General features: G+C 41.3%; 1 protein-coding gene across 1 annotated transcript; it reads left to right on the top strand.

Moving 5' to 3' along the window:
• Positions 1-3,929: 3,929 nt before the first annotated feature.
• Positions 3,930-5,349, top strand: LOC107263838 (the record flags this gene model as incomplete). Its single annotated transcript, XM_015731471.2, is given in 2 exon segments — positions 3,930-4,228; positions 4,431-5,349. Coding segments are annotated over 2 exon segments (597 nt in total), but the record flags the coding sequence as incomplete, so codon positions are not given.
• Between the last annotated feature and the right edge of the window lie 14,984 nt (positions 5,350-20,333).

Raw genomic sequence — 20,333 nt, 5'->3', positions numbered from 1 at the left:
TATCCCGTTTTTTCGTCCCAAGAATCAGTATACCAATTTGCAGCTTTTTGCGACTTGCGGTATAAAATTTACAGAGCACTTGTCGACTCTGGATTTTTTTGAAATCGTCGATTTCAAAATCTACGTCCAGGAACAAGAAGAGTCCAAAATCTACGGCGAGGAACAGGAAGACTCCAAAATCTACGACGAGGAACAGGAAGACTAAAATCTACGTCGAGGCACACGAAGAAATCTACATCCAGGATCACGGAAATCTACAGCAGGAATACTTCAGCTTCTAACTTGTAATAAAAAATAGCATTGTAATATGTTTTAGCCACCTTGAACGGGTTTGCGTCTGACTGAACGCTTACCGCAAAACAATTGCGAATCGTGAGTTCAACGTGAAGCTGTTGCACGAAGCTAAGGCGTTCCGCCAGTATTACAAATTTGTCAAAATATGACAAAATTTCTAACGCAAATATCTCCCTTATTATGTGTGCAATCCGTCCGAATTTTTTTTCATCTCTATTATTTTTTCTTGCTTTACAACTTTTGCATTTAATTTTTTTCAATATCATTTGAAAACTTTTGCATTTAACTTTTTTCAATATCATTTGAAATGGCGAAGATAATTTGCCGAAGATAATGGCGAGCGAACAATAATAATATGCCCATTCGATGCGCAATCGAAAAATATTCAATGGTCCTGACATCAGATTTTCGAAAATGTGTACCGTTTCACCGCAAATCTCAAACGTGCATCTTAGCTGACACACTCTGCATGATCTAGCACTGGCCCATCATTTTAATTGTATTTTCAAAATTTCCTATAACGTTTTCGCTACTCTTTTACATTATTACTGCTTCTTGTATTTAATTATTTTTTAATGGTCATGTAATAGTTAATAAAACGTTAGGTGATTCCTTATTGAGTCCTTATCGATTCCTTACTTTGAACGTACTAATAATATTCTAAGACTATATATTTATTATTAGGCTTTTACCGTGGTTATTTTTGACAAGTTATTATTAATATGCTCTATATAGAAAGTTGACACTGGTTTTGAATTTGATGACTGGCATAATGAATGCAAATTTATATCAAGAAATGCACGAACTCGCCCAGTAGTACTCGATAAGGAATCACTTAAAGTTTTAATAATTATTAAATGACCGTTAAATCATAATTAAATACTGGAAGCAATAGTAATGTAAAAGAGTAGCGAAAACGTTATAGGAAATTTTGAAAATACAATTAAAATGATGAGCCAGTGCTAAATCATAAAATAGGCAGGTATGTATTGACTTATGTACTGTAACGTTATAAGTTACTTAGATCCGGGAAGGATCCGAATTCTCTGAGAATGAGGTCGAGGCAGGTGTGTAAACGCAATAATGCTTAGAGTACTACTTATTTTCATGCAAAGTTATTTACAAGAAGTCCGTATGATTACGTTCTGACACTGATGGCTCTGTTTGCTCTTGGAGGGGATGCGGACGGGCGTGGGAGTTTATTCCCACCCAAGCCCTCTTTTGAGGTAAAGGAATGTTTTATGTTTGACACGTGGATCTCCGAACTGGGATGGGGATTGGTACCTATCCGTGCCTTCTCAAAAAATAGAGTTCTTGCCCACTAGGCGGGGGTCATGATACTCAGCCATGGAGGTGGGATCTCTGAGGTTTTCTATTTCCTAGACTAGAAAGGAGATCGATACTCTTTCATGCTGTTCGATTATATGAAGGGAGAGGACTAGCTACGGGATTGATACCATGGCGTGCCTGCAAAGGTGGTAGGAGGCTGGAATTCAAATTATTTCCAAAAAGTATATGTGAACCGCAGGTTAATTTCAGAATGGTGAGTTCTCATATCGTTTTAAACTAATTCTGGAAAGAAAGGTGGATAAGTTATTGGACCAACAAATGTGATTCATTTGCGAGTATGCTGATCCTCTGTCGGCCGCTGAGGACACTTCGCCTCGTGGCTGACGTGTAATAATGCCCTGACGAGATCGGAAATTTATTAAATATAATAGAATGGTTCACTTACAGTGGTTGGCAAAACTTTATCAGAATTGCTGGTACTTTATATAAGGTAATAGATATTATAGCAGTTCACTGAGTTCTGTCAAAGCAATTTTCGCTCGTTGTTACACCCGCGGTCGTGTCACGACACGTTCAACGCAGTGACTTCGCCGACCCTCATGTGAGAAGGTTTGATCCTACAGAACTAAAGACATGTAAACTACTACTAGCAGATCTTGAGGTGTTATGCCGGTTTTCCAGATTCAAGAAAGACTGATGATCGATTTCGAATACTGTAGATGCATTACCTCTAATTTTGGGGGATAATGCACCGCAGTATTGATGATCTTGCAAAAGATGAAAAAGAAGTGTCTTGCTTCATACCCCCCGCGGGCATACGGTGTGAGCACGTCGCTTGCTACTCAGCGTTTTAATGCTTACACGAGCCAATCGTAAATTCGATGTGCCGAAAAGAATTAGATTTAGCAGATTCGCTTTGGGATATAGCAATACTATAGGATAAGTTTGAAAGTTACCATTGTTTTGTCTTCAAAAAGGAGTAACTTGTTTGTTTAATGTATTTTTAAATTAAAAAAAAATAATTTGTAAAAAAATCTACGAAATGATATGAAAAAAAGTTATTTCTTGGAGAAATATACGATATTTAAGGTAGTACGAGAGGTATGGTCCCATCACGTGACAGTGAAAATGAAAAAAAAGTTTTAAACAAATGCAAAACATGAAATTGACATTCAGAAAGGTATATTTAACAAAAAGCAATATGCTTCTAGCATAAAAAGAAATAATAGTTTGAAAATTATTAACAGTGAAGCAACAAAAATGTAGCTGCTTAGAATGTAGCTAAAAGAATCTAAATCATTTCAATGTACTACGGCTTATTTTATTAGTTAAAAGATTTTTACCTATCCTATGCTACCTTCATATGTTTAAATGATTCATTTACATAATTGTTGCGGATCGAAATATACTTTATTGCCGATATTTAATATACATAATTGACTGCACAGCTTGGTACATAGAAGCCGAGTGTCTTACGTGATACAACCAGACACGCGCGTGCCATCTACAACTACTCTTATTCGTCCCACTCGTTTCGCAAATATACGAAACTAAATGAATATACAGTGAAGAATTAAATAAGACTGATCAATAATTTTGTAGAATGTGGAAAAACAAACATTTTTTCTAATTAAATTTTTTCGTTATATTTCGAGATATAAACGCAAAACGAAAAAAAAACCCTGATTTTCAGCGGATGATTTCATCCCCTTAATATGCATTTTGGCAGCTAATTTTTGTGATTGTTTATAGTTTAGAATGAACTACAAAATATTAAAAAATTGATCTAGGTTGGGGGGGCATGAGTAACGTAACTTTCCTTGTAAGTCGTATTATTTGCTTCCTATATTGCTAGTTGTGAATTGTATGACACATTATATACAAACGGCTCAATATCGGTCTGATGTCGAACCGACTTTTTATAAATGATCGATACTGATATTGAGCCAACGTCGTGTGTATATGGTAAATCGACTTAGTACTCGGCTGACGGTGTACCAACGCTTATTACATAATGCAATAGAAATACTATATCGAGACGGTTTTATAGCCTAGCCAACACACTGGTGAAATGATTCTAATTCGTATCGCAATTCACTACCAGCCCGGTAGTGGTTTAGTAGCTGTTAATTACTAATTCAATGTTGACTCAAGCCTCTGTTAGGCAACCTTGAGTACTGGATTCAGCCAAATGTTTTTTCATTGCATTAAGTAAGCAACACTTCAAAATTTCCACAGAAGAGATTGATAAATTTGATTTGAGGCCTCTGAAATGTAGCTACTGTAAAACACACTATGATATAACGATCATGATGTCTTTTATTTTACTGACAAATTTTATTTTAGATGATACAGAATACAGGAATAATGATGAGGTGCATCAGTTTGAATCCTATTCACCAAAATTGACGGATGATCCAATTCCGGGAAGAAAGGAAATGCCTGTTCCTTCAGCATTGCCCCCTGTACTAGTAACACCTCCAGCAATTCACGCAACGCCTACTGTTTATTCTCCATATAAACTAAGAGCTTGTGAAAAGAAAACAGATCTTTACATTTTACAACCGGAAAGACTCAATACAAGCGGTCAAAGTAATCCCTTGAAAGGAAAATTGACTAACTGCCATGTTACTGGTTGTGAAAGGTAAATTTATTTACACGATTTATTTAATTTTTGAAATTCAGCGTTAAATATTTTAATTACATAAAAAATAAAATTGAAATCAGTACTTGCGATTAATGTAAACTAATCAACTTCGTGATTTTATCAATTCTAATAACGTTTTTCAAAATAATAAGTTATAATATAGCATTTAAACTACATGACAACAAATTTTATGTTGCAGACCTTTCAGTGTCCAGAAAATTCGGCATACGAATTTAATCCTATTGGTAGTAGATACCTTGTGTCCTTGTGGTAGCAAACAATTGAGCATTGAACCTATTGAAGCAGTAACAGAGCCTGGTGCGTGTACGGCGCGAAGAGAACGTCTTTATCGTCGAAGACCACCAAAGTGCATCAACTATCACCCTGAAGAAATGGAAATCAAATACTGCGGGAATTCGATCAGTAGATTTAACGAATTTGGATTGGTATCGAATCTGATGATCGTCAGTGCCATTACTGCAACACATTTTACGTGACTTTGTTCGTGTTAACGAAAACGAACTTTATTTTATGAAAAAAGATGAAATACGAATGATATAAATTGCATCTGCAATAGACTTTGGTCCTGATTATTTCTGCTACGAGAAGCGATCTTATAAAGATCTAATCAATTCGATTACTATTTCGCAGCGTATAAGCAGTGTACTGTAACATCATTTGACTAATTAATTCTATATTTAAAACAAGAAATTAGCGTCACCTAAGTTACAATGCAGTCTGGGCAGAGCTGATTTTAGCTTATAAGCATAATAATAATATCTGTCAGTTTGACTACAATGAAAACCAGACAGAAAATATAAGAAATAAATAAAGTCAGAGAATACGTACTTAACTAATAATATATATATGTTGATACAGCATGTATTACTTAACACCATATACATGAATATTTCGAAACTGTTTAAGAAATAATTGAAATGTAGAAGGTTTATCAATCGATTGCACACCATGATTATCTTAAATATATTCTAATCTATAGTTTCTTAATGCATGTTACGACCTAATGGACGCATAATGTGTATAATTTTAAAAACTACTTTTGCGATTTTTCATGCTCTATTTTATGTTACAAATGAATAAATTACAATTTCATAGTTTATTGACGAACTTTAATAGAAATAAATGAATATTAATTATTCCTGAAAATCAAATATTAATTCTTATGAAAATCACACGTAGCTAAACATTTTCTACTAATATAAATTCTTCGCGCAATAAATAAAATATACATTTGTTTACAAACAATTAAAAGAATTTATGAGACTAATGTGAAATTTAAACTATTGTAAAAGGATACGTCCCAATAGTATAGTTTTCGCACTTTCTAATTTGCTATCTATTTTATTAGTTTTATTTGGAGGAATCTAAATAATCATTTCAATTTATTGTTATTTTAGAATTGGCCATAAAAAGTTCGAGCTATGTTGCAGAAACTATTCATTACTACAAAGTTACTGCTAACTGTATAAAATATCGTTTTAGAATGTTATAAGAAGGTGCGACTAAAAACCGGTAAAACGAATTTACGATGCACCATAGAGTTTCATTATTAGTTATCTAAGTTTGACAAATCAGATAATTTTAAGGTGATTGAGTAGTTGCTGCAAATATTGTTAATTTAAATACGTGTTTTAAATCTAGAAACACTTTTCCTATTTTTTTAATAATTATTAAATTACATTAACCTTTGAAATTTCCATATTGATATATGCATTTCCTTTAAACCTTAAGAAGAATAATCATAATTTTAGTTCTTGACTAATTAATGCTTCTCCATAAAATGAATCGATAAACGTGGATTTGTTACCTCGGACCTTAATTTCAATTTACGAAAATTTGTGTGCGAGACCCGTTGTAGAGATTCATCTGAAGTAAATTTTAGTAATACCTACCGGTTATTACATATTGATTATTATAAATAATCTCTCTCGAATAATTATGCAGCCATAACATTCGAGCTGCCTCTTTTAATGGTACAGTTACCAAAATTGCTCTTATTGTCTCACATTTGGTATTTCGAAGCTAATACTTTACAGGATTAAAGGAAATTCGATTGTTTATAAGTGCTCCTAAGATTACAACACTAAATTTCAGTCTAGTCAATAGATGGCGAATCTTTAGAACGTGAGAGGCTGGTAGGAGGAAATTAACATCAATAAAAAAATCCCGTCTCGTGAAGAATAATTACAAGGTGGGTACAAAAGAATCAAGAAGATAGCATTGAGGCTTTAGAAAATCATCGAGGTAATAATGAAAGACCATGCAGAAGAGGACGTCGGGATTCTTCTTCAATTGGACATGAATCCATTTTTGTTTTTGGCGAAAGTTTTGAATACATTAAATCTGATAAATTATATTTGCATAGAACAAATGCATTTACATCAAATTCACATTCACGTTATTATTTTCCAGCTCGGAAGATAGATTCAAAACAAAATAATCCTAATGACCACACTGGATATGCTCTTTAAGAATTGTCAACATCGCAGACAGATTAGAAGATTACAATTGGAACAGACGAGAACAGTCTTAACTCTCAGAGACCTGATAATTGAAGACTCGATCCGAAATACGTAACTGCTCATAAACAAAATAGGTGTATCACAGATGGAAAGTGTGGTTGGATAGATTGTGGATATGAAACTTAAATATATTGCAGAGCATGAAAAACTAAGCCACACGTATTTTTTTATCTGCGGGAAAATGTTTTTAATGGGTGAAATCAACCCCTAATGTTGGGCATTCCCAGTGCGATTTTCGTAGTTTTACATATTTGCAGTTGAGACATTTAAATGAAACCAATTAAAAGCATTTACCCTGAAACAAATATTGAAAAATTGCTTATTTACAGTATCTGCGTTGTAAATTTCAAAATTTGAAGTCCAAAATCGATTTCAGCGACCTCCAAAACCAAAACCTCTTCGTTAGGAAACGAAGAGTTGGATTTTGTGAGACTTGCAACCGAACGTTACTGAATCGCTTTTCAATTGACACATAAAAAGAGGATTGGTTCACCCTTCAAAGGTTGTTTTGAAAAACGCAAAGACATATGACTGCTAATTTTGTTATCTCTTTCAAATGCAATTGGATTCATTAAAAACCGATCGATATTTTTTGGTATAAAAATTATGGAAATTTCAACCCCTATTGCTACGTCTGACGCAACCACCCCTCTTGGCTCCCTTCTACCCCCCTCCCCCACCTCAGCATCCCTTGGTACCTCTGCTAGCAGAAGGTCAAAGACCACAATGATTAGGAAATTATTAGATTATATATGGTACGTCACACCCTCTCAAATTTCCAGGAATCACACCTACATTGCGATACTTCAGGTGGACGAGCGCAAAGAAAGAGAGATCACGACAAACAAAGAATGAGGATGGTAAGGACAATAATGTTGAACGGAATACCCAGAAATAAGGTTCCTAAAAGGCATTTTACCACAGTAACGCGCACGTCATGATTTTTACCAATTACCTTCCCCATCAACTTAAGCTCCACACGACAATCTACTAGCGAAATTCCGTTTAAAACATTATTCTTAAGGTTTCCATTTGCGAATGTCTATTATCGTCCTTTTGTCACTTCCGATTTCGGTTCGTAATACTGATTGATCTGTTGGTTTTTGTTACGCTCTAATCACTTTCCACTCTCAAGTCTGTCTTCAACGACATAAGGGCGTGAGGACAGGACACCATCATTGTGGAGTTTAAATATTTTTTGGCGATTGCGTTTGGCTGTGGATGCCGATTTTTGAGAATCCTAAGTAAGGGACGACCTTCAAGGGATCAGTACGTCGATTCCGCCGACCTGGATCTGGCCGGGATCCTGCTGATGCCGTTAAGCTGAAGAAGCCCTGGAGCACCCGGGAGAGGACTCCGACGTTTCCGTCGGCCGGCGAGGGCTGTCCTCTGGGCCTATCCGCCGCCGATACGGCCGGCAGGAAGATGAGGTTTTTCTCTCTGACCCGCCTAAGGCCTGCCGATCACCTACGACGATGCCTCTGTCCGGCTGAGAAGCCACCTGAGTATTCTCGACCCGTCAGGCGCAGAGAGTCTGAAAGGCCGTGCCCATAAGGGAGAGAGGGGGGGGGGGAGAGAGGCGGAAATGGAGACGGAGACGCAGACGGACAAATGTGCCCCAAAAGGAATTCAAACATAATTTTGCGACTGACCGCAGACCGGGATTTGATTTTATATTATCAGGGTCTAGACGAATACCCTCGACCCGATCGTACTCCTCTATATACAACTTCTTGGCCTCGTCGTCGTCGCCACACTCGCGCGGCCAGACGCTAGCTTCCTGCTTAATCTTTAGGAACGTGTTTATGTAATCGGCAAAGTGACCGCCCGTCCGTGTCGCCGGATCGTACTGGGTAATCTCATACTGCCATATTTCGTGTATCAGCGTTATTTCATACCCCTTACGTACGGCGTGCCTGACCTCGTTCACGACACAGGTCCCTTCGAATACTGTATCCGCGGGATTCTCGTGAGGACACGGCCCCTGTAGTGTGGCCTCTGCATAGGAACAACACAGGGCAAAGAATAATTTACCGTGCGTACGCACCGGTAACCCGGGATGATACAGATTTCGCGGTGGTAACACAACACACTTAATCAACCCCTCCACGTTATCGATGTTGTTCCGATCACCCGTCAGTTCACGACAGTCATCGCCCACGTACACTCTAGAGTGACATAGAGGGAATTGCCCCGTTTTCCATATAAAGGGGTAGAGCGAACACACATCTACTTAGTGTATCCTTCCAGATCCTTCGACTTCATAAAAACTGACAGTGTTCCGTGTACGACCACCGAAGAAAGCATCCCGGGGTTCGAGCGGTGCTTGCGATACCAGCGGGTTCTCATTCAACGCCCTGTATAAATCTGCCTGTTCCGGATCGTTTATCCAACTGTCGAATTCAAACTCCCAGATCTCCGTCAGATCGTAACCCAGATACCGAATCTTATCGTTCGTTGTCTGCGTTCTCTCGAAATGCGCGTCTGTGGATCCACCCGTGTGTAGTCAGCTATCTCTGTTTATACAATAGCATTTTGGGCAACCGTGCCAGAAACAGCCCTGAAACTGAAATACGTGTCGCAAGTCTGTGTCGGTGTCCAGGTAGTACCCGTCGACGGGTGTACCCTCCGGTAGACAATACTCCCGCGTGTGCCCTACGTGAACTATGGCACAGCCCAAACGATGCTCCAGCGAAAGAAGCCATAAGACGGCCTTACGCGATTGTTTCTCACCGTATCCATACCCACCCGGCAGTAAAATAGCTATCTGCTCGTCCTGCAAAATGTTTTTCCGAAAAACTCTTGAACGCGCCGAAGCTATAATGGTGCTCTTCGAGAAAGGGCAAACGTTGCCGTGCTAAAGAAACATTTCGCGGAAAGGAATGCAAGCCTGTCTGAGAATGGTAAGAGTGGTAATGGTGGAGAGCACTGCTCGTTATACCACGCTAAAAACTGGTTACGCTGAGCCGACGACATCGTATCGGGCGAATAAAACTCGAGCGCCGGTAGCGGACCGATATAATGCTGATTCTCAGGTGTATTGAACAGATGCGGGAAGACACCCTTTTGTTTCAAACCAGCCGCATCCGCGAGGCTTTTGGTAGTGCGCTTCGCACGGCCCGTCTTCATCATTATGATGCTCGTACCGCTGAGTAGCAGCGACGGCGGCTTTAGGCTTTTTCTTTTACGCTTCACGATGTGTCGTAGTATAAATTGCGCGTCGAAATCCTTGGCGTTATGCGCCACGCAGATCACACGTCGAAACGATTTTCTTTTAGGATCGCACGCGAAATCTATAAACTGCCTTACGGGATCATCTTCAAAGATGTAGTCGTGTATACCGCAAGACGGGCATACCCTCGCGAGATCTGTATCATTTATGCATGCTGTACACTTTCGCTGACCGGCGCACAAGTTTGGTGTGTGTATATGCACCGCGTCCTTACCGGGCAGCTTCTGTATCTGCTGTGTTTCAAAATCGTAGAAGATGTACAGAATATTTTTTTCAGCGGTAGTCTTTTTTACCGGTCTGACGTAACACCGATGTCCAACGTCATTAACACTCCTGCAGACGCTGCAATACACCTTATCGCAAGAGTCCTTACGAGACGTTCTTTGAAGAGGTCTAAGACACTACGGACAGCTGCGAACGGCCTGGCACACGCTCTTTTTTTCCCCTTCTGTTTACTAATCAGCGTATTTATATGATTATCGAAACAGATTTGACCAAAAAAGTACCTATGTCACTTGCAACAATACAATGTGGGGAGAGCCGAATCACAGGCCGGTTTTCCGAAACGTCTAGGGCATTTGTGAGAGCACTTATGCTCTGCCTCGTGCGTGTAAGATCTGTTACATGGTATGCAAAAACCATGACTATCGACCGCACTCCGCATATTTAAAATAAGTTGATAATGCTGCGAATTATTATAATACAGGATGCGGAGCGTTTGCCGTGGTTTCCCTGAACCGTACGCGCTATCGACTATTTGCGAACCGGCGTACAGTGATTTCTCACCGCTGCTTGTACATTTGAACTCGTAAACAACAATGGCTATACCCTCCGCAGCAAAGTACCTTTGACATTTATCAATTTCTGGAATACCGCAACCGTCAGACGGTATGTCTACACAGGCGTTTGCCACAAGCTCGAAAGTGAATGGTTTTTGTAATTTACCCCGTTGACGCCGTACAGCGTTCCATCTCTCATGCAGTTCCCGAGAGCGTATCTCCCCACGTTCGGTGTATACCATCGCCACAGCGAGCCATCTAGGCAGACAGAGATTATTGGTATTTATGATGGTCAGTATAGAGTGTTTTTTTACAAACTCGTGCGCTAGTCGCACAAGACCTGTACCTCACGGTACTTCTACTATACACGACTCTATGACAAAATATCTGTCTATTTGGAACGCCTGGGCGCTCTGTGCGACGGACGATATTACAACCCACACGTCGTTTTCGAGAAAGTCTCGAGCCGGTCTGTACGACACCCACGCGGCCCCGGACGCAAAACTGTCTGATTTAATCTTCACACCTATATAATCTCGCGCGATACACAAGCTTGTGAGGTACGCGTGTATATCTCGGACCGCGCCCTGCAGCCGTATTCGTATCAGGATCTTGGGGCGACCGCCGGATAGCCATTGTTATTTCGCGTCCGTCTAAACGAAACCGATTTATGCGACGCGTCGTTTCGGATTGCACGGCAAACCTGTACCCTGGCGGTAATACGTCGTTATCGATGACTCCCTCATTGTCGGTATCTTCGTCTTCACCGCTCTGCGACCGAAGAAGGAGCCCCCCCCCCCGTCTGATATCGTGTGCCCGCATCCCCCACATCAAGCATTTGGAAAAAGTTTTTTATTATTTTTTGGTTATTAAATAAAAAAAGAAAGAGTATTCGACTCATACTAACTTCTCATTCCTCACGAGTATTAAACATCGACCCGATGTATGAAAATACAGCGTCTAACAGGTTTTCATCATCCCCTACATTTTTAAAGTTAGCAATTTCGACAAAAAATACGTTAAGTGCTAAAGAATACCTCTTTATACGTTACCTTCTTCGAGGGTATCCGCGGCGTTCGGGGCCTCATCGAGCTCCGCTAATACATTGGCCGCTTCGTCGGCATCCGCTGCCTCGTACACGCCGTTCCTAAGAATCCACAGCAGCGGTTCTTCCGCGTCCTCGTGCTCCGGCGGGGGCAGTGGGTTACCTGGTGCAATGGGTTCTTGAAATTGATTGTGGTCGTTGTAGCCAGCAGCCTCTAGCGGATCTACAACTTTTTTTTTACTTTTTATTTTCACACAGATGAGTTTTCAGCGGTGTCTGCAAATCTATCATTATTACATTGACCGTGCTCGTTACAAGCGCTGGAAATGATGGAGTGGTCATCATCACCATTGTCGTAGTCGTCGTCGTCGTCGTCATCCCTACCGGCCGATACTATTGCCATGACCTCGTCTGTAAAAAATTATGAAGAAGATCGCGTTTTTTTTCCGATACTGTTGAACGCAAATTCTATGTATCGTGAAGCGATTCTTCTTCTTCTTCGTCTCTTTCTTCGTCTTCTTCTTGTTCTTCTTCTTCCATCATTTGTATATCCAGCGCTGTCGATGGACCTGGCACTTTTTTTTAAATAAAAACGTAAATTAGACGTAATCTTTTTTTTAAAAAAGTGTATGTTTTGCCGTTAGCGCGTTGTATCACCGTCGCCGTGCTGGTGCTGGGCTCCGGGTAAACCTCCTCTATACGATCGAGGCACCCTAAGAGCAGCCGCTCCTCCTCGGGGGCGCCTTCGTGGTGAAAGCGCGTCAATTCTTGTAAAATTTATTTAGTTTTTAAAAAAGGCAATTTATTTAGGAGCTATTACTGGTAAGTAGCAGATACATACCTTCATGGAACCGGTGATCGGTTATAATATCCCTGGTGATGTGGCTATCGCGTACTCTGCGTTTGTTGATACACGCTGCGGCTAACGAGAGTATGTACGGATCGTTCTTGAAATATCCTCTTTCATGACCCCTGGCTAGCACGCGCAGAGTACAATGGGAAAACACACTTTTTAATCTACGCGTCAGCGTGCGAAAACCGCGAAAATCTTAACTCGCGACACCACACCGGTGAGAATAATTTCGGATTTCTAGGGGTATTCAAGCGGCGTGTCTTGACGAAATCGACGATACAGTTGCGAATATTCCCCAAAGATAACATTTTTTTTTCTTTGCTTAAAGCTGGTGGTTGCTGTAAGTGATCAGACTATCTGCCGAGACGTCGTGATACGAACTGTTGTGAGCCCAAATACTGGATTCACGGATTTGACTGCCGGAAAGGGTTTTCGGGAGTCAGGTACTTTGGGTTTCGTTGCACGAGTAAAAAGTTGGAACTTAACTCTCGATAACAAGTAAAAGATTTATTTGAAACAAAATAAGTTACGTTAGAGTATACTATTAGAATTAAACCGTAAACGTGGTGAGTACGAAATAACGAGGCTGGAGGTTAGTACTTCGACTAAGTTACCGTAGTAACACTTCACTCGTAGCTCTCTTACTTCGTCTGACGTGCCGACAGGCCGTCCGCTTTTTATATCTTAATTATGGAATTTTTAGAGATACAATAACCAAAGGATTGTTTCTATATTTCGCCATGGTGTCGGTGATGTGTCTCCTTTGTTTTCATAATATTAGCGAGTGGAATGTGCCGCGTCGCAGCGTGGCCATTTTGTCGCTTCTGACGTAGGCGCGTTTCCAAATCTATATTATGGTTTACAACAGAACTAAAACAGGATACGTCTTGTCCGCGTACATCTTACAGCCGCGGCGATATTAATTTCAAAACAATACTATACGAAACAGTTGAATCAGCAAAAAATATTACGATTTTCTTATAGAATCGTTATTCGTTGAAAATCGGATAAAAACGTTTTAATCGTAAAATAAGTTATATATTATTGGTCGCTCGTTCGCCGATCGCGAAATACTGCGTGACCATAATACGGAGAAAAACGGTATAGAGGTGTTGCGTCGAGAGCTGCAGCAATCTACTGACGTACACCGTTCAAGGTTGCATCAGCATCTCACCATCGTTGTGTAGGGTTAGAGATACGAATCATGCTACTCTGTGTACATAGGTATTTTTTTACTTTATTTATATTTATCAATTACAATCGACTGGTACCAGAAGATCGCACCAGTCTTTTACAACATCGAACTCGTCAATATCACCTCCGATAAGTTGTAGGCTGATATCTTTTCCGACACGGACATCCCGCAGCAGTGTTTCGCAGCTCTTATCGCAAAAACTTGCCATATACTGTGTGTGCCGGATGTTGCGTCGGGACGCTGTTCGTGTGTCCATTGCGTAGTACGCCAAATTGTTCGATCCTTCAGCGTGCTCCCCCTCCTCATCGTTGTACACGTTGTGGAGTGTATAGGCCTCCCACGTATCGTCGAGTGCTTTCAGGTACGCGTAAAGATCGCCAAGCATCCTGACGACGTTTGTTGGGCATTCCTTATATTTTAGGTGCGGTGGACCATCCCGCGTCGTCAGGGTAACACATTCATTAAACTCTGTCAAACTGCATCGTTTCTCCAGAGTACGTAGCGCTGTCTCGTACGCCCGCATAGCCCTCAAACATCATAGAGTGACGCAGCTTTCGCGTAATCTCTCGAGATGATTAAATGCCGCCAACCAGGCCTGCGACTCCAGACGCATAAGTGCACAGCGCGGTAGTTCTTCCGATGTAGGCTTGCTCCACCTTTTCCTCAATATCGCTAGCTCTGATTTGTCCATAGGGCGTCGATACGTGATGTGGCATTTGTGACTATTATCGTCGGACATACGCCATTCGTCTTTTGCCAACCACTCATGGGTACATATGCGCTGTGCGTAAGGGCTATCGTTACAACGCTGATTGCAGATAAAACCCAGCGTTACACTACAACGTGTGAAATCATGGTATCCTTCATTCAGTATCATTGCTATAGACAGCTCGGGTAGTATCACGGGTCTTACACCCGACGGCCAGCCCTTACGACAGATCATGTCGGGGTTTTCATTATATAATACATCAGTGTCCAGCGCTCCAGGTTTCGACATGTATATTGAGACTAGCGGTACACCCGTTAAATGTCCCAATCTCAACCACTCACGTACGGCCTCTTACTTCGGATCGTGCTCAGTGTTTGCGTAACGATAGAGGGCCCGGGTCTTCGCCCACTGCATACGTCTATGCCTGAAAAAATCGTTATCGTCGTAGTGAGCCATTTCTTTTTCTTCCATGTCTGTCGGTAAATTTTTCAGTGTATCGTTGTAATGATTCTGCTACTTTTCTTAGACTGTACATGGGTGGATGCTCGCACGTGCCCCAACCACGTGTTTTCTTTTTTACAGGATCGTCTTAACGCTGATGTAGATGTACCCAGCAGTGAATCACTTGCTATAGGATATCGGCATCTCGTCATCTCTGATACATCCTGCGGTATCAGCAGTATACTCTATCATGGCCATAGGCTCTTTGTTCGGTGTATCCTATGAAAACGGGGTGTGGCTATGGTAGTGGTGGTGGGGGACATGTTCGACGATATTTCGATGACCTGTTGTTTAGATATCTCATTAGACAGTACTGCTCAGACCATCGCATCGATCGTATAATAGCATTTACTATAATCATGTACAAGAAGCAAGTACTGTTGTCCACTGTGTGCGGTCTAAACCGATCGTTTTGGAAACAAGTAATCACCGGCTTCTCTTTAAATCGTTCGGGAAGCTTATCACCTGTGATACGCATCGTTAATCAAGATTATTCCGGCATGGAGTTTGAACCTACCGAATGGGCCATCATCACCGACCACTTCCCAGTCATCGACAAATTCTTTACCGCCGAGAATAACATCAAGGAGGTACCCGAGGCTTTTAACACTCCTATTCTCATGACCTCTCATGAGCTAGCCTTTACGTACTCATACGGTGAGCGGGCAATTATTATCAAACCGGCAATGCCGGTGTCTACTGACAACGATGGCTCGGGTATTAAAAGAACTAGGACATACACACCTACGGTTGTGATGAAGAGGGTGTCCTACCTCAATCTCCAGAGGGTCCTACGCTGCGTAACCTTTCAAATAACCAGGCTACGCGAGATTACCGACAGTGCTAACAACTGTAAAGACACGCTGATTGCGGAACTCGACCGTCGCGGAGATGACACCTCCTCCAGGGACAACATATTGGGCGATCTTCGGTTGGTTCTGGAGAAGAAAGGCGTGTGGTCACCGGCACTTAATCAATTATTGTTGGAGCTGCTGTCCCTGTATAACCACGAGTACCTTTCCTTCGTGCGGAGCACCATGAAGGACCAGAACAGCCATGCATAGGGCCTTTTTTCGTAATAAAACTGTACGCTTGATGTTTCTTGCAAAAATGTGTATAATATATTTTTATTTAGAAAAAAAATTGTTTTTTTTTTTTGTTTCCTGCACCTCCATCTCCCCAAATCTTCTCAATAATTTATAAAGCATTAAGTGTATTCCGCTGTACGTTGTTATTCGACACCGCCGTACACCTGCAGGGATTTTCACTTCGCCGAGATAAAGACATTCTTCAGAGGCGATCTGAACCCTGATTACATCATTGTTCGGAAAATATCACGCGGCTTGGGAAACGGGCAGAATCGAGGACCAGGCCTTACCAATTAATCAGGATACGTTTCTACGACTTAAAGCAGATTCGCGTCAACAATACGGTAATAATCGAAAATTTATCACACGCTACAGCTTTATAATATACATAATGTGTCTTACAAAATACGGTGTTCTATTTTACCACGGGTACACTTATCTCCTTAGGATAATTAAAAAGTTACCAACCGGTGGTCAATGCATAATTACCGACCGTGATAGGCCCCTGTGGGCATGCAACGCCGCTGCTACTGAGTTTCGGGCCTTAGGACCAGGTCCGCATGGTGGGGGAGCAACAACATAGGTTGGCGGTGGGGAGAGCCGACCACATTGGCGAGCGGTGACGCCATAGTGCGGTACGGGGGATCAGAGCTCTGCGCGCTCCATGACTCACAGAGGACAGTGGTGGAGGTTTGTTGTGACGGCCAGAAGTGGTATGTAACTACTGTCATGAATAATGGGAGAAGAGAATATATTCAAGAAACAACTAGAGAGCAATGTCAAAAATTCATAACACAAGAACTTATGACATGAGTTATGATGACTAAAGAAACAATACCGATAAGATACAGAGATACCAGACACCGGAAACCGAGATCTCTTTATACAGAACGATCGAGAGGAAGCCAGTGAAAATTGGCAGCTGAATCGAGCAGCATCACTCTTATTAATATTCATTGGAGTTAAGTTTATTTTGTAATCATTGTTGAAGAGGATACATTCATATCCAACAACATAATTGGCGCAGTCGGTAGGACACTGAAGACATTCTACTGAAAGCATGGTGACTATCGTTGAGGAATTTCTTAGTGTCAACTATTAATTCAGAAGAATCTACAGACCCAGGATACTGAAAGGAAGCTGAGGGACGATCTTGAAGACTTAGCATTAAATCATTTAAATGGATCCGCCAAATAAGTTAGTTTGTACCACGCTATTATAGAGAGTGCGTCGAGCTCGGCACAAGCCCGAGCGAGCGGCCTAAAACGAAGAGCTGTTTAACCTTTTTGAAGTCACGTTATGCGTATAATTTTGTATGCTTCTGTATATATTTATTCTCGCAATCTGTTGTGCAAAATAAAACCAAGCATAAGTAATTATTAGTTTTTTTCATTCTCAACATAATAGATACGTTATACAATAACAGAAGAGAGTTTGTAATATATTCATTCGTTCACCTAACCTATAACGGAAGGACTACGCATTAAAAGGCATAAGAACAGTGAGTGGTATCCAGATGCGCACAGACCACTTGTCCGCGGACCGCTTGCCCACGGATTGAAATAAACCTTTACCCAGATGCCCACGGCCCACTTGTTCACAGACCACTTGCGCGCAGATTGACATCGGGTCATGCCCAGTTGCGCACAAACCCAATTGAACACAAAAGCGAATTTCTGCCTCCTAAATGATATTCCATTAGTAATTTAAGGATATTGTAACTTGTTTTTATCTGATGGAACCTTTTCGAACATTTAATGCGCTCTTCGGTTGACTTGCTTGCTTCACTCACTCGCCACAATATACTTATCCACTAACCTACCCAGTCTCTGAGGTTTACATAATCCACCTTAACCTAACCTAACCTAATTTACTATAATGTCCCATGCTATATTGATATATGACGATACGGCATCCGCTCATGAGGTAGAAATCTGTGAATGTTACGAGATCCGTGCGCAAGTGCACCGTGGGCATCTGGGTCGACAAAGATTTCAATCCGTGCGCAAGTGGTCCGTGAGCAACTGGGTCCATGAATGTTAGGAGATCTGTGCGCAAGTGGGCAGTGGTGGGCAAATGGTCCGTGGGCAAGTGGTCTGTGAGCATGTAGGTCCCTCCCAAGGTCAGTCATTGAGCAATACATTCTTTAACCTCACAAATCCGTTGTTAACTGACGTGAAGTACACACATAGCTAACATGGGTAACCCACAAGGAATAGATAATACAGGCACCATAATGGCAGCTAAAGAAATAGGTATAATGATAGGAACATTCAGTGGTAAAGCAGTGGAACTAGATACTTTCATTATCGACGTGGATCAGTACCACAGCCGATATGGAGCTACTAGGGATCCAATACGTATACTTTACAATAAAAAGCAAATTATTAAAGAAAGCTAGAGACTTTGTTAGAAGTCGACCAGACTTGAGAAATTGGTCCGAACTAAGAACCGCTCTTACGGAATAATTTGGAGATAGGACAAATCGCGAAATATTCACAAAAGAATTGCAATTAACACGAAGACAACTTAATGAAGACATGTTGAGTTTCCTTAATAGAATCAGGAAATTGAAGGCTAGAATAGATCTTAAGATACAAACAGATCCTCTAATGGGGGTAATGAAAGATGTGGCAACAGGTTATGCAGAAAGCATGGCGATCATGCTATTAAAATCAATCAAACGCACCACCAGAACTATATGCAGAGCTAAGACTTGGCAAACCGACAACGTTGAATGAAGCCGCCAATATAATCACAGAATATGTGACTCACGGGAAACAGATTAATAGCTTGTGAGGTATTAATACATAGACGTATAAAAAAACCAATTGTACCGCCCCGACCAATACAAGGAAAGCCACAGGTAAATAGCAAAGGCATCAACAGCCGTCATTTTGGAATCCTGTAAATACCGCACAATACCTACCAAACATTTATGCACCAGCGTACGGACAATCGTGAGCTACGAACTTCTCATCACAGCCTATTAACATATATAGCCTATACCTAGGGCACCGCAAAGATTCTCCACTAACTCACAGGTATTTGGGAAGCCCATTACTGCATTTGCACCCGGTAGCAATAAACCGCAAAATCCAGTTACACCTATGTCACGAGTTTCCAAAATACCATCAACAGTAAATAAGAAACCATTCGCGCCTTTCAAACAGAATGCTCGGCATTACGTTCCTGGGAATCCGACATTCAGAGCTACTGGACCCCCTGATTTCATAGCCGAAGAACTCACAAATGTAGAATATCAAGAACAAGATAATTACTATTATCCAGAGACGGAGACATTTCAGAACTACGAAGAATATTCAGAGAACATGCAGTTCTCAACCGAAATAAGTGTTGCACAAACTGAAGCACCCGCAAACCAGGATTTTCACGAGGACCAAAGACAAAAACGAAAGGAATAGAAATTAATACAGTACTCAGTAACTCACTACCATATATAGAAATTGCAAAGCCATGGATGAAACTGTTGATAGATAGAGGATGTAAACTTCCATCGTGCGACCTATAATAGCGGAACAGAACTTCGCACATCAGATCTTCCGTAGTAATACACTAATAATTATGTGCACAGGGCAGCAAACAGTGAGAGAAAAAGCAAAAATCCCCGTTTTTAAAGAATTCGATCAGCACAAGCCCATGGAGTTCATTCTGTTCAATTTCTACGATTATTACGATGGACTCTGTAACGTAATTTTTCTTTAACTTGACCCGACACCGATAGCGAGACATACGGGAACGACTATCTTCGAAAACCAACCTACGTTACCTTCGGCCGTCCACCCGTCGTTCGTGCATCCGCAAGCCAGGCGGGCGCCAGTCAATTCTTTTTTCACCGGGAACTGACGAGCCGGTATAAACTGGGAGTTGGGATGGAACAGGCCCAACTCCACCAAGAACGAGAGCTCTGACGGAACCTATCAGAAGAGGCGATAGCTTAACGGATCCTGTCGATTTTTGGGGACGCGTAAAATCGAGAAACGCAACCGTAGGTGCTGATCTTTGGGGTCGCGTAAAATCAGCAAACGCAACTGGATACACGAACGGGAGCGGACGGTTACGGAAATGCACGGCCGCTCAGGCTGCTAGGTTTGAGGTAGAGAGGGTCGGAGTAAGAGTCCGGCAAATAGTGCGAG

This window comes from Cephus cinctus, unplaced genomic scaffold (assembly GCF_000341935.2).
Source record: "Cephus cinctus unplaced genomic scaffold, Ccin1 Ccin1_scaffold0164, whole genome shotgun sequence".
In the NCBI taxonomy this organism is placed as follows: Eukaryota; Metazoa; Arthropoda; class Insecta; order Hymenoptera; family Cephidae; genus Cephus; species Cephus cinctus.
The sequence above is the reverse complement of the archived record's forward strand: the minus strand, read 5'-3'. Positions and strand labels throughout refer to the sequence as shown.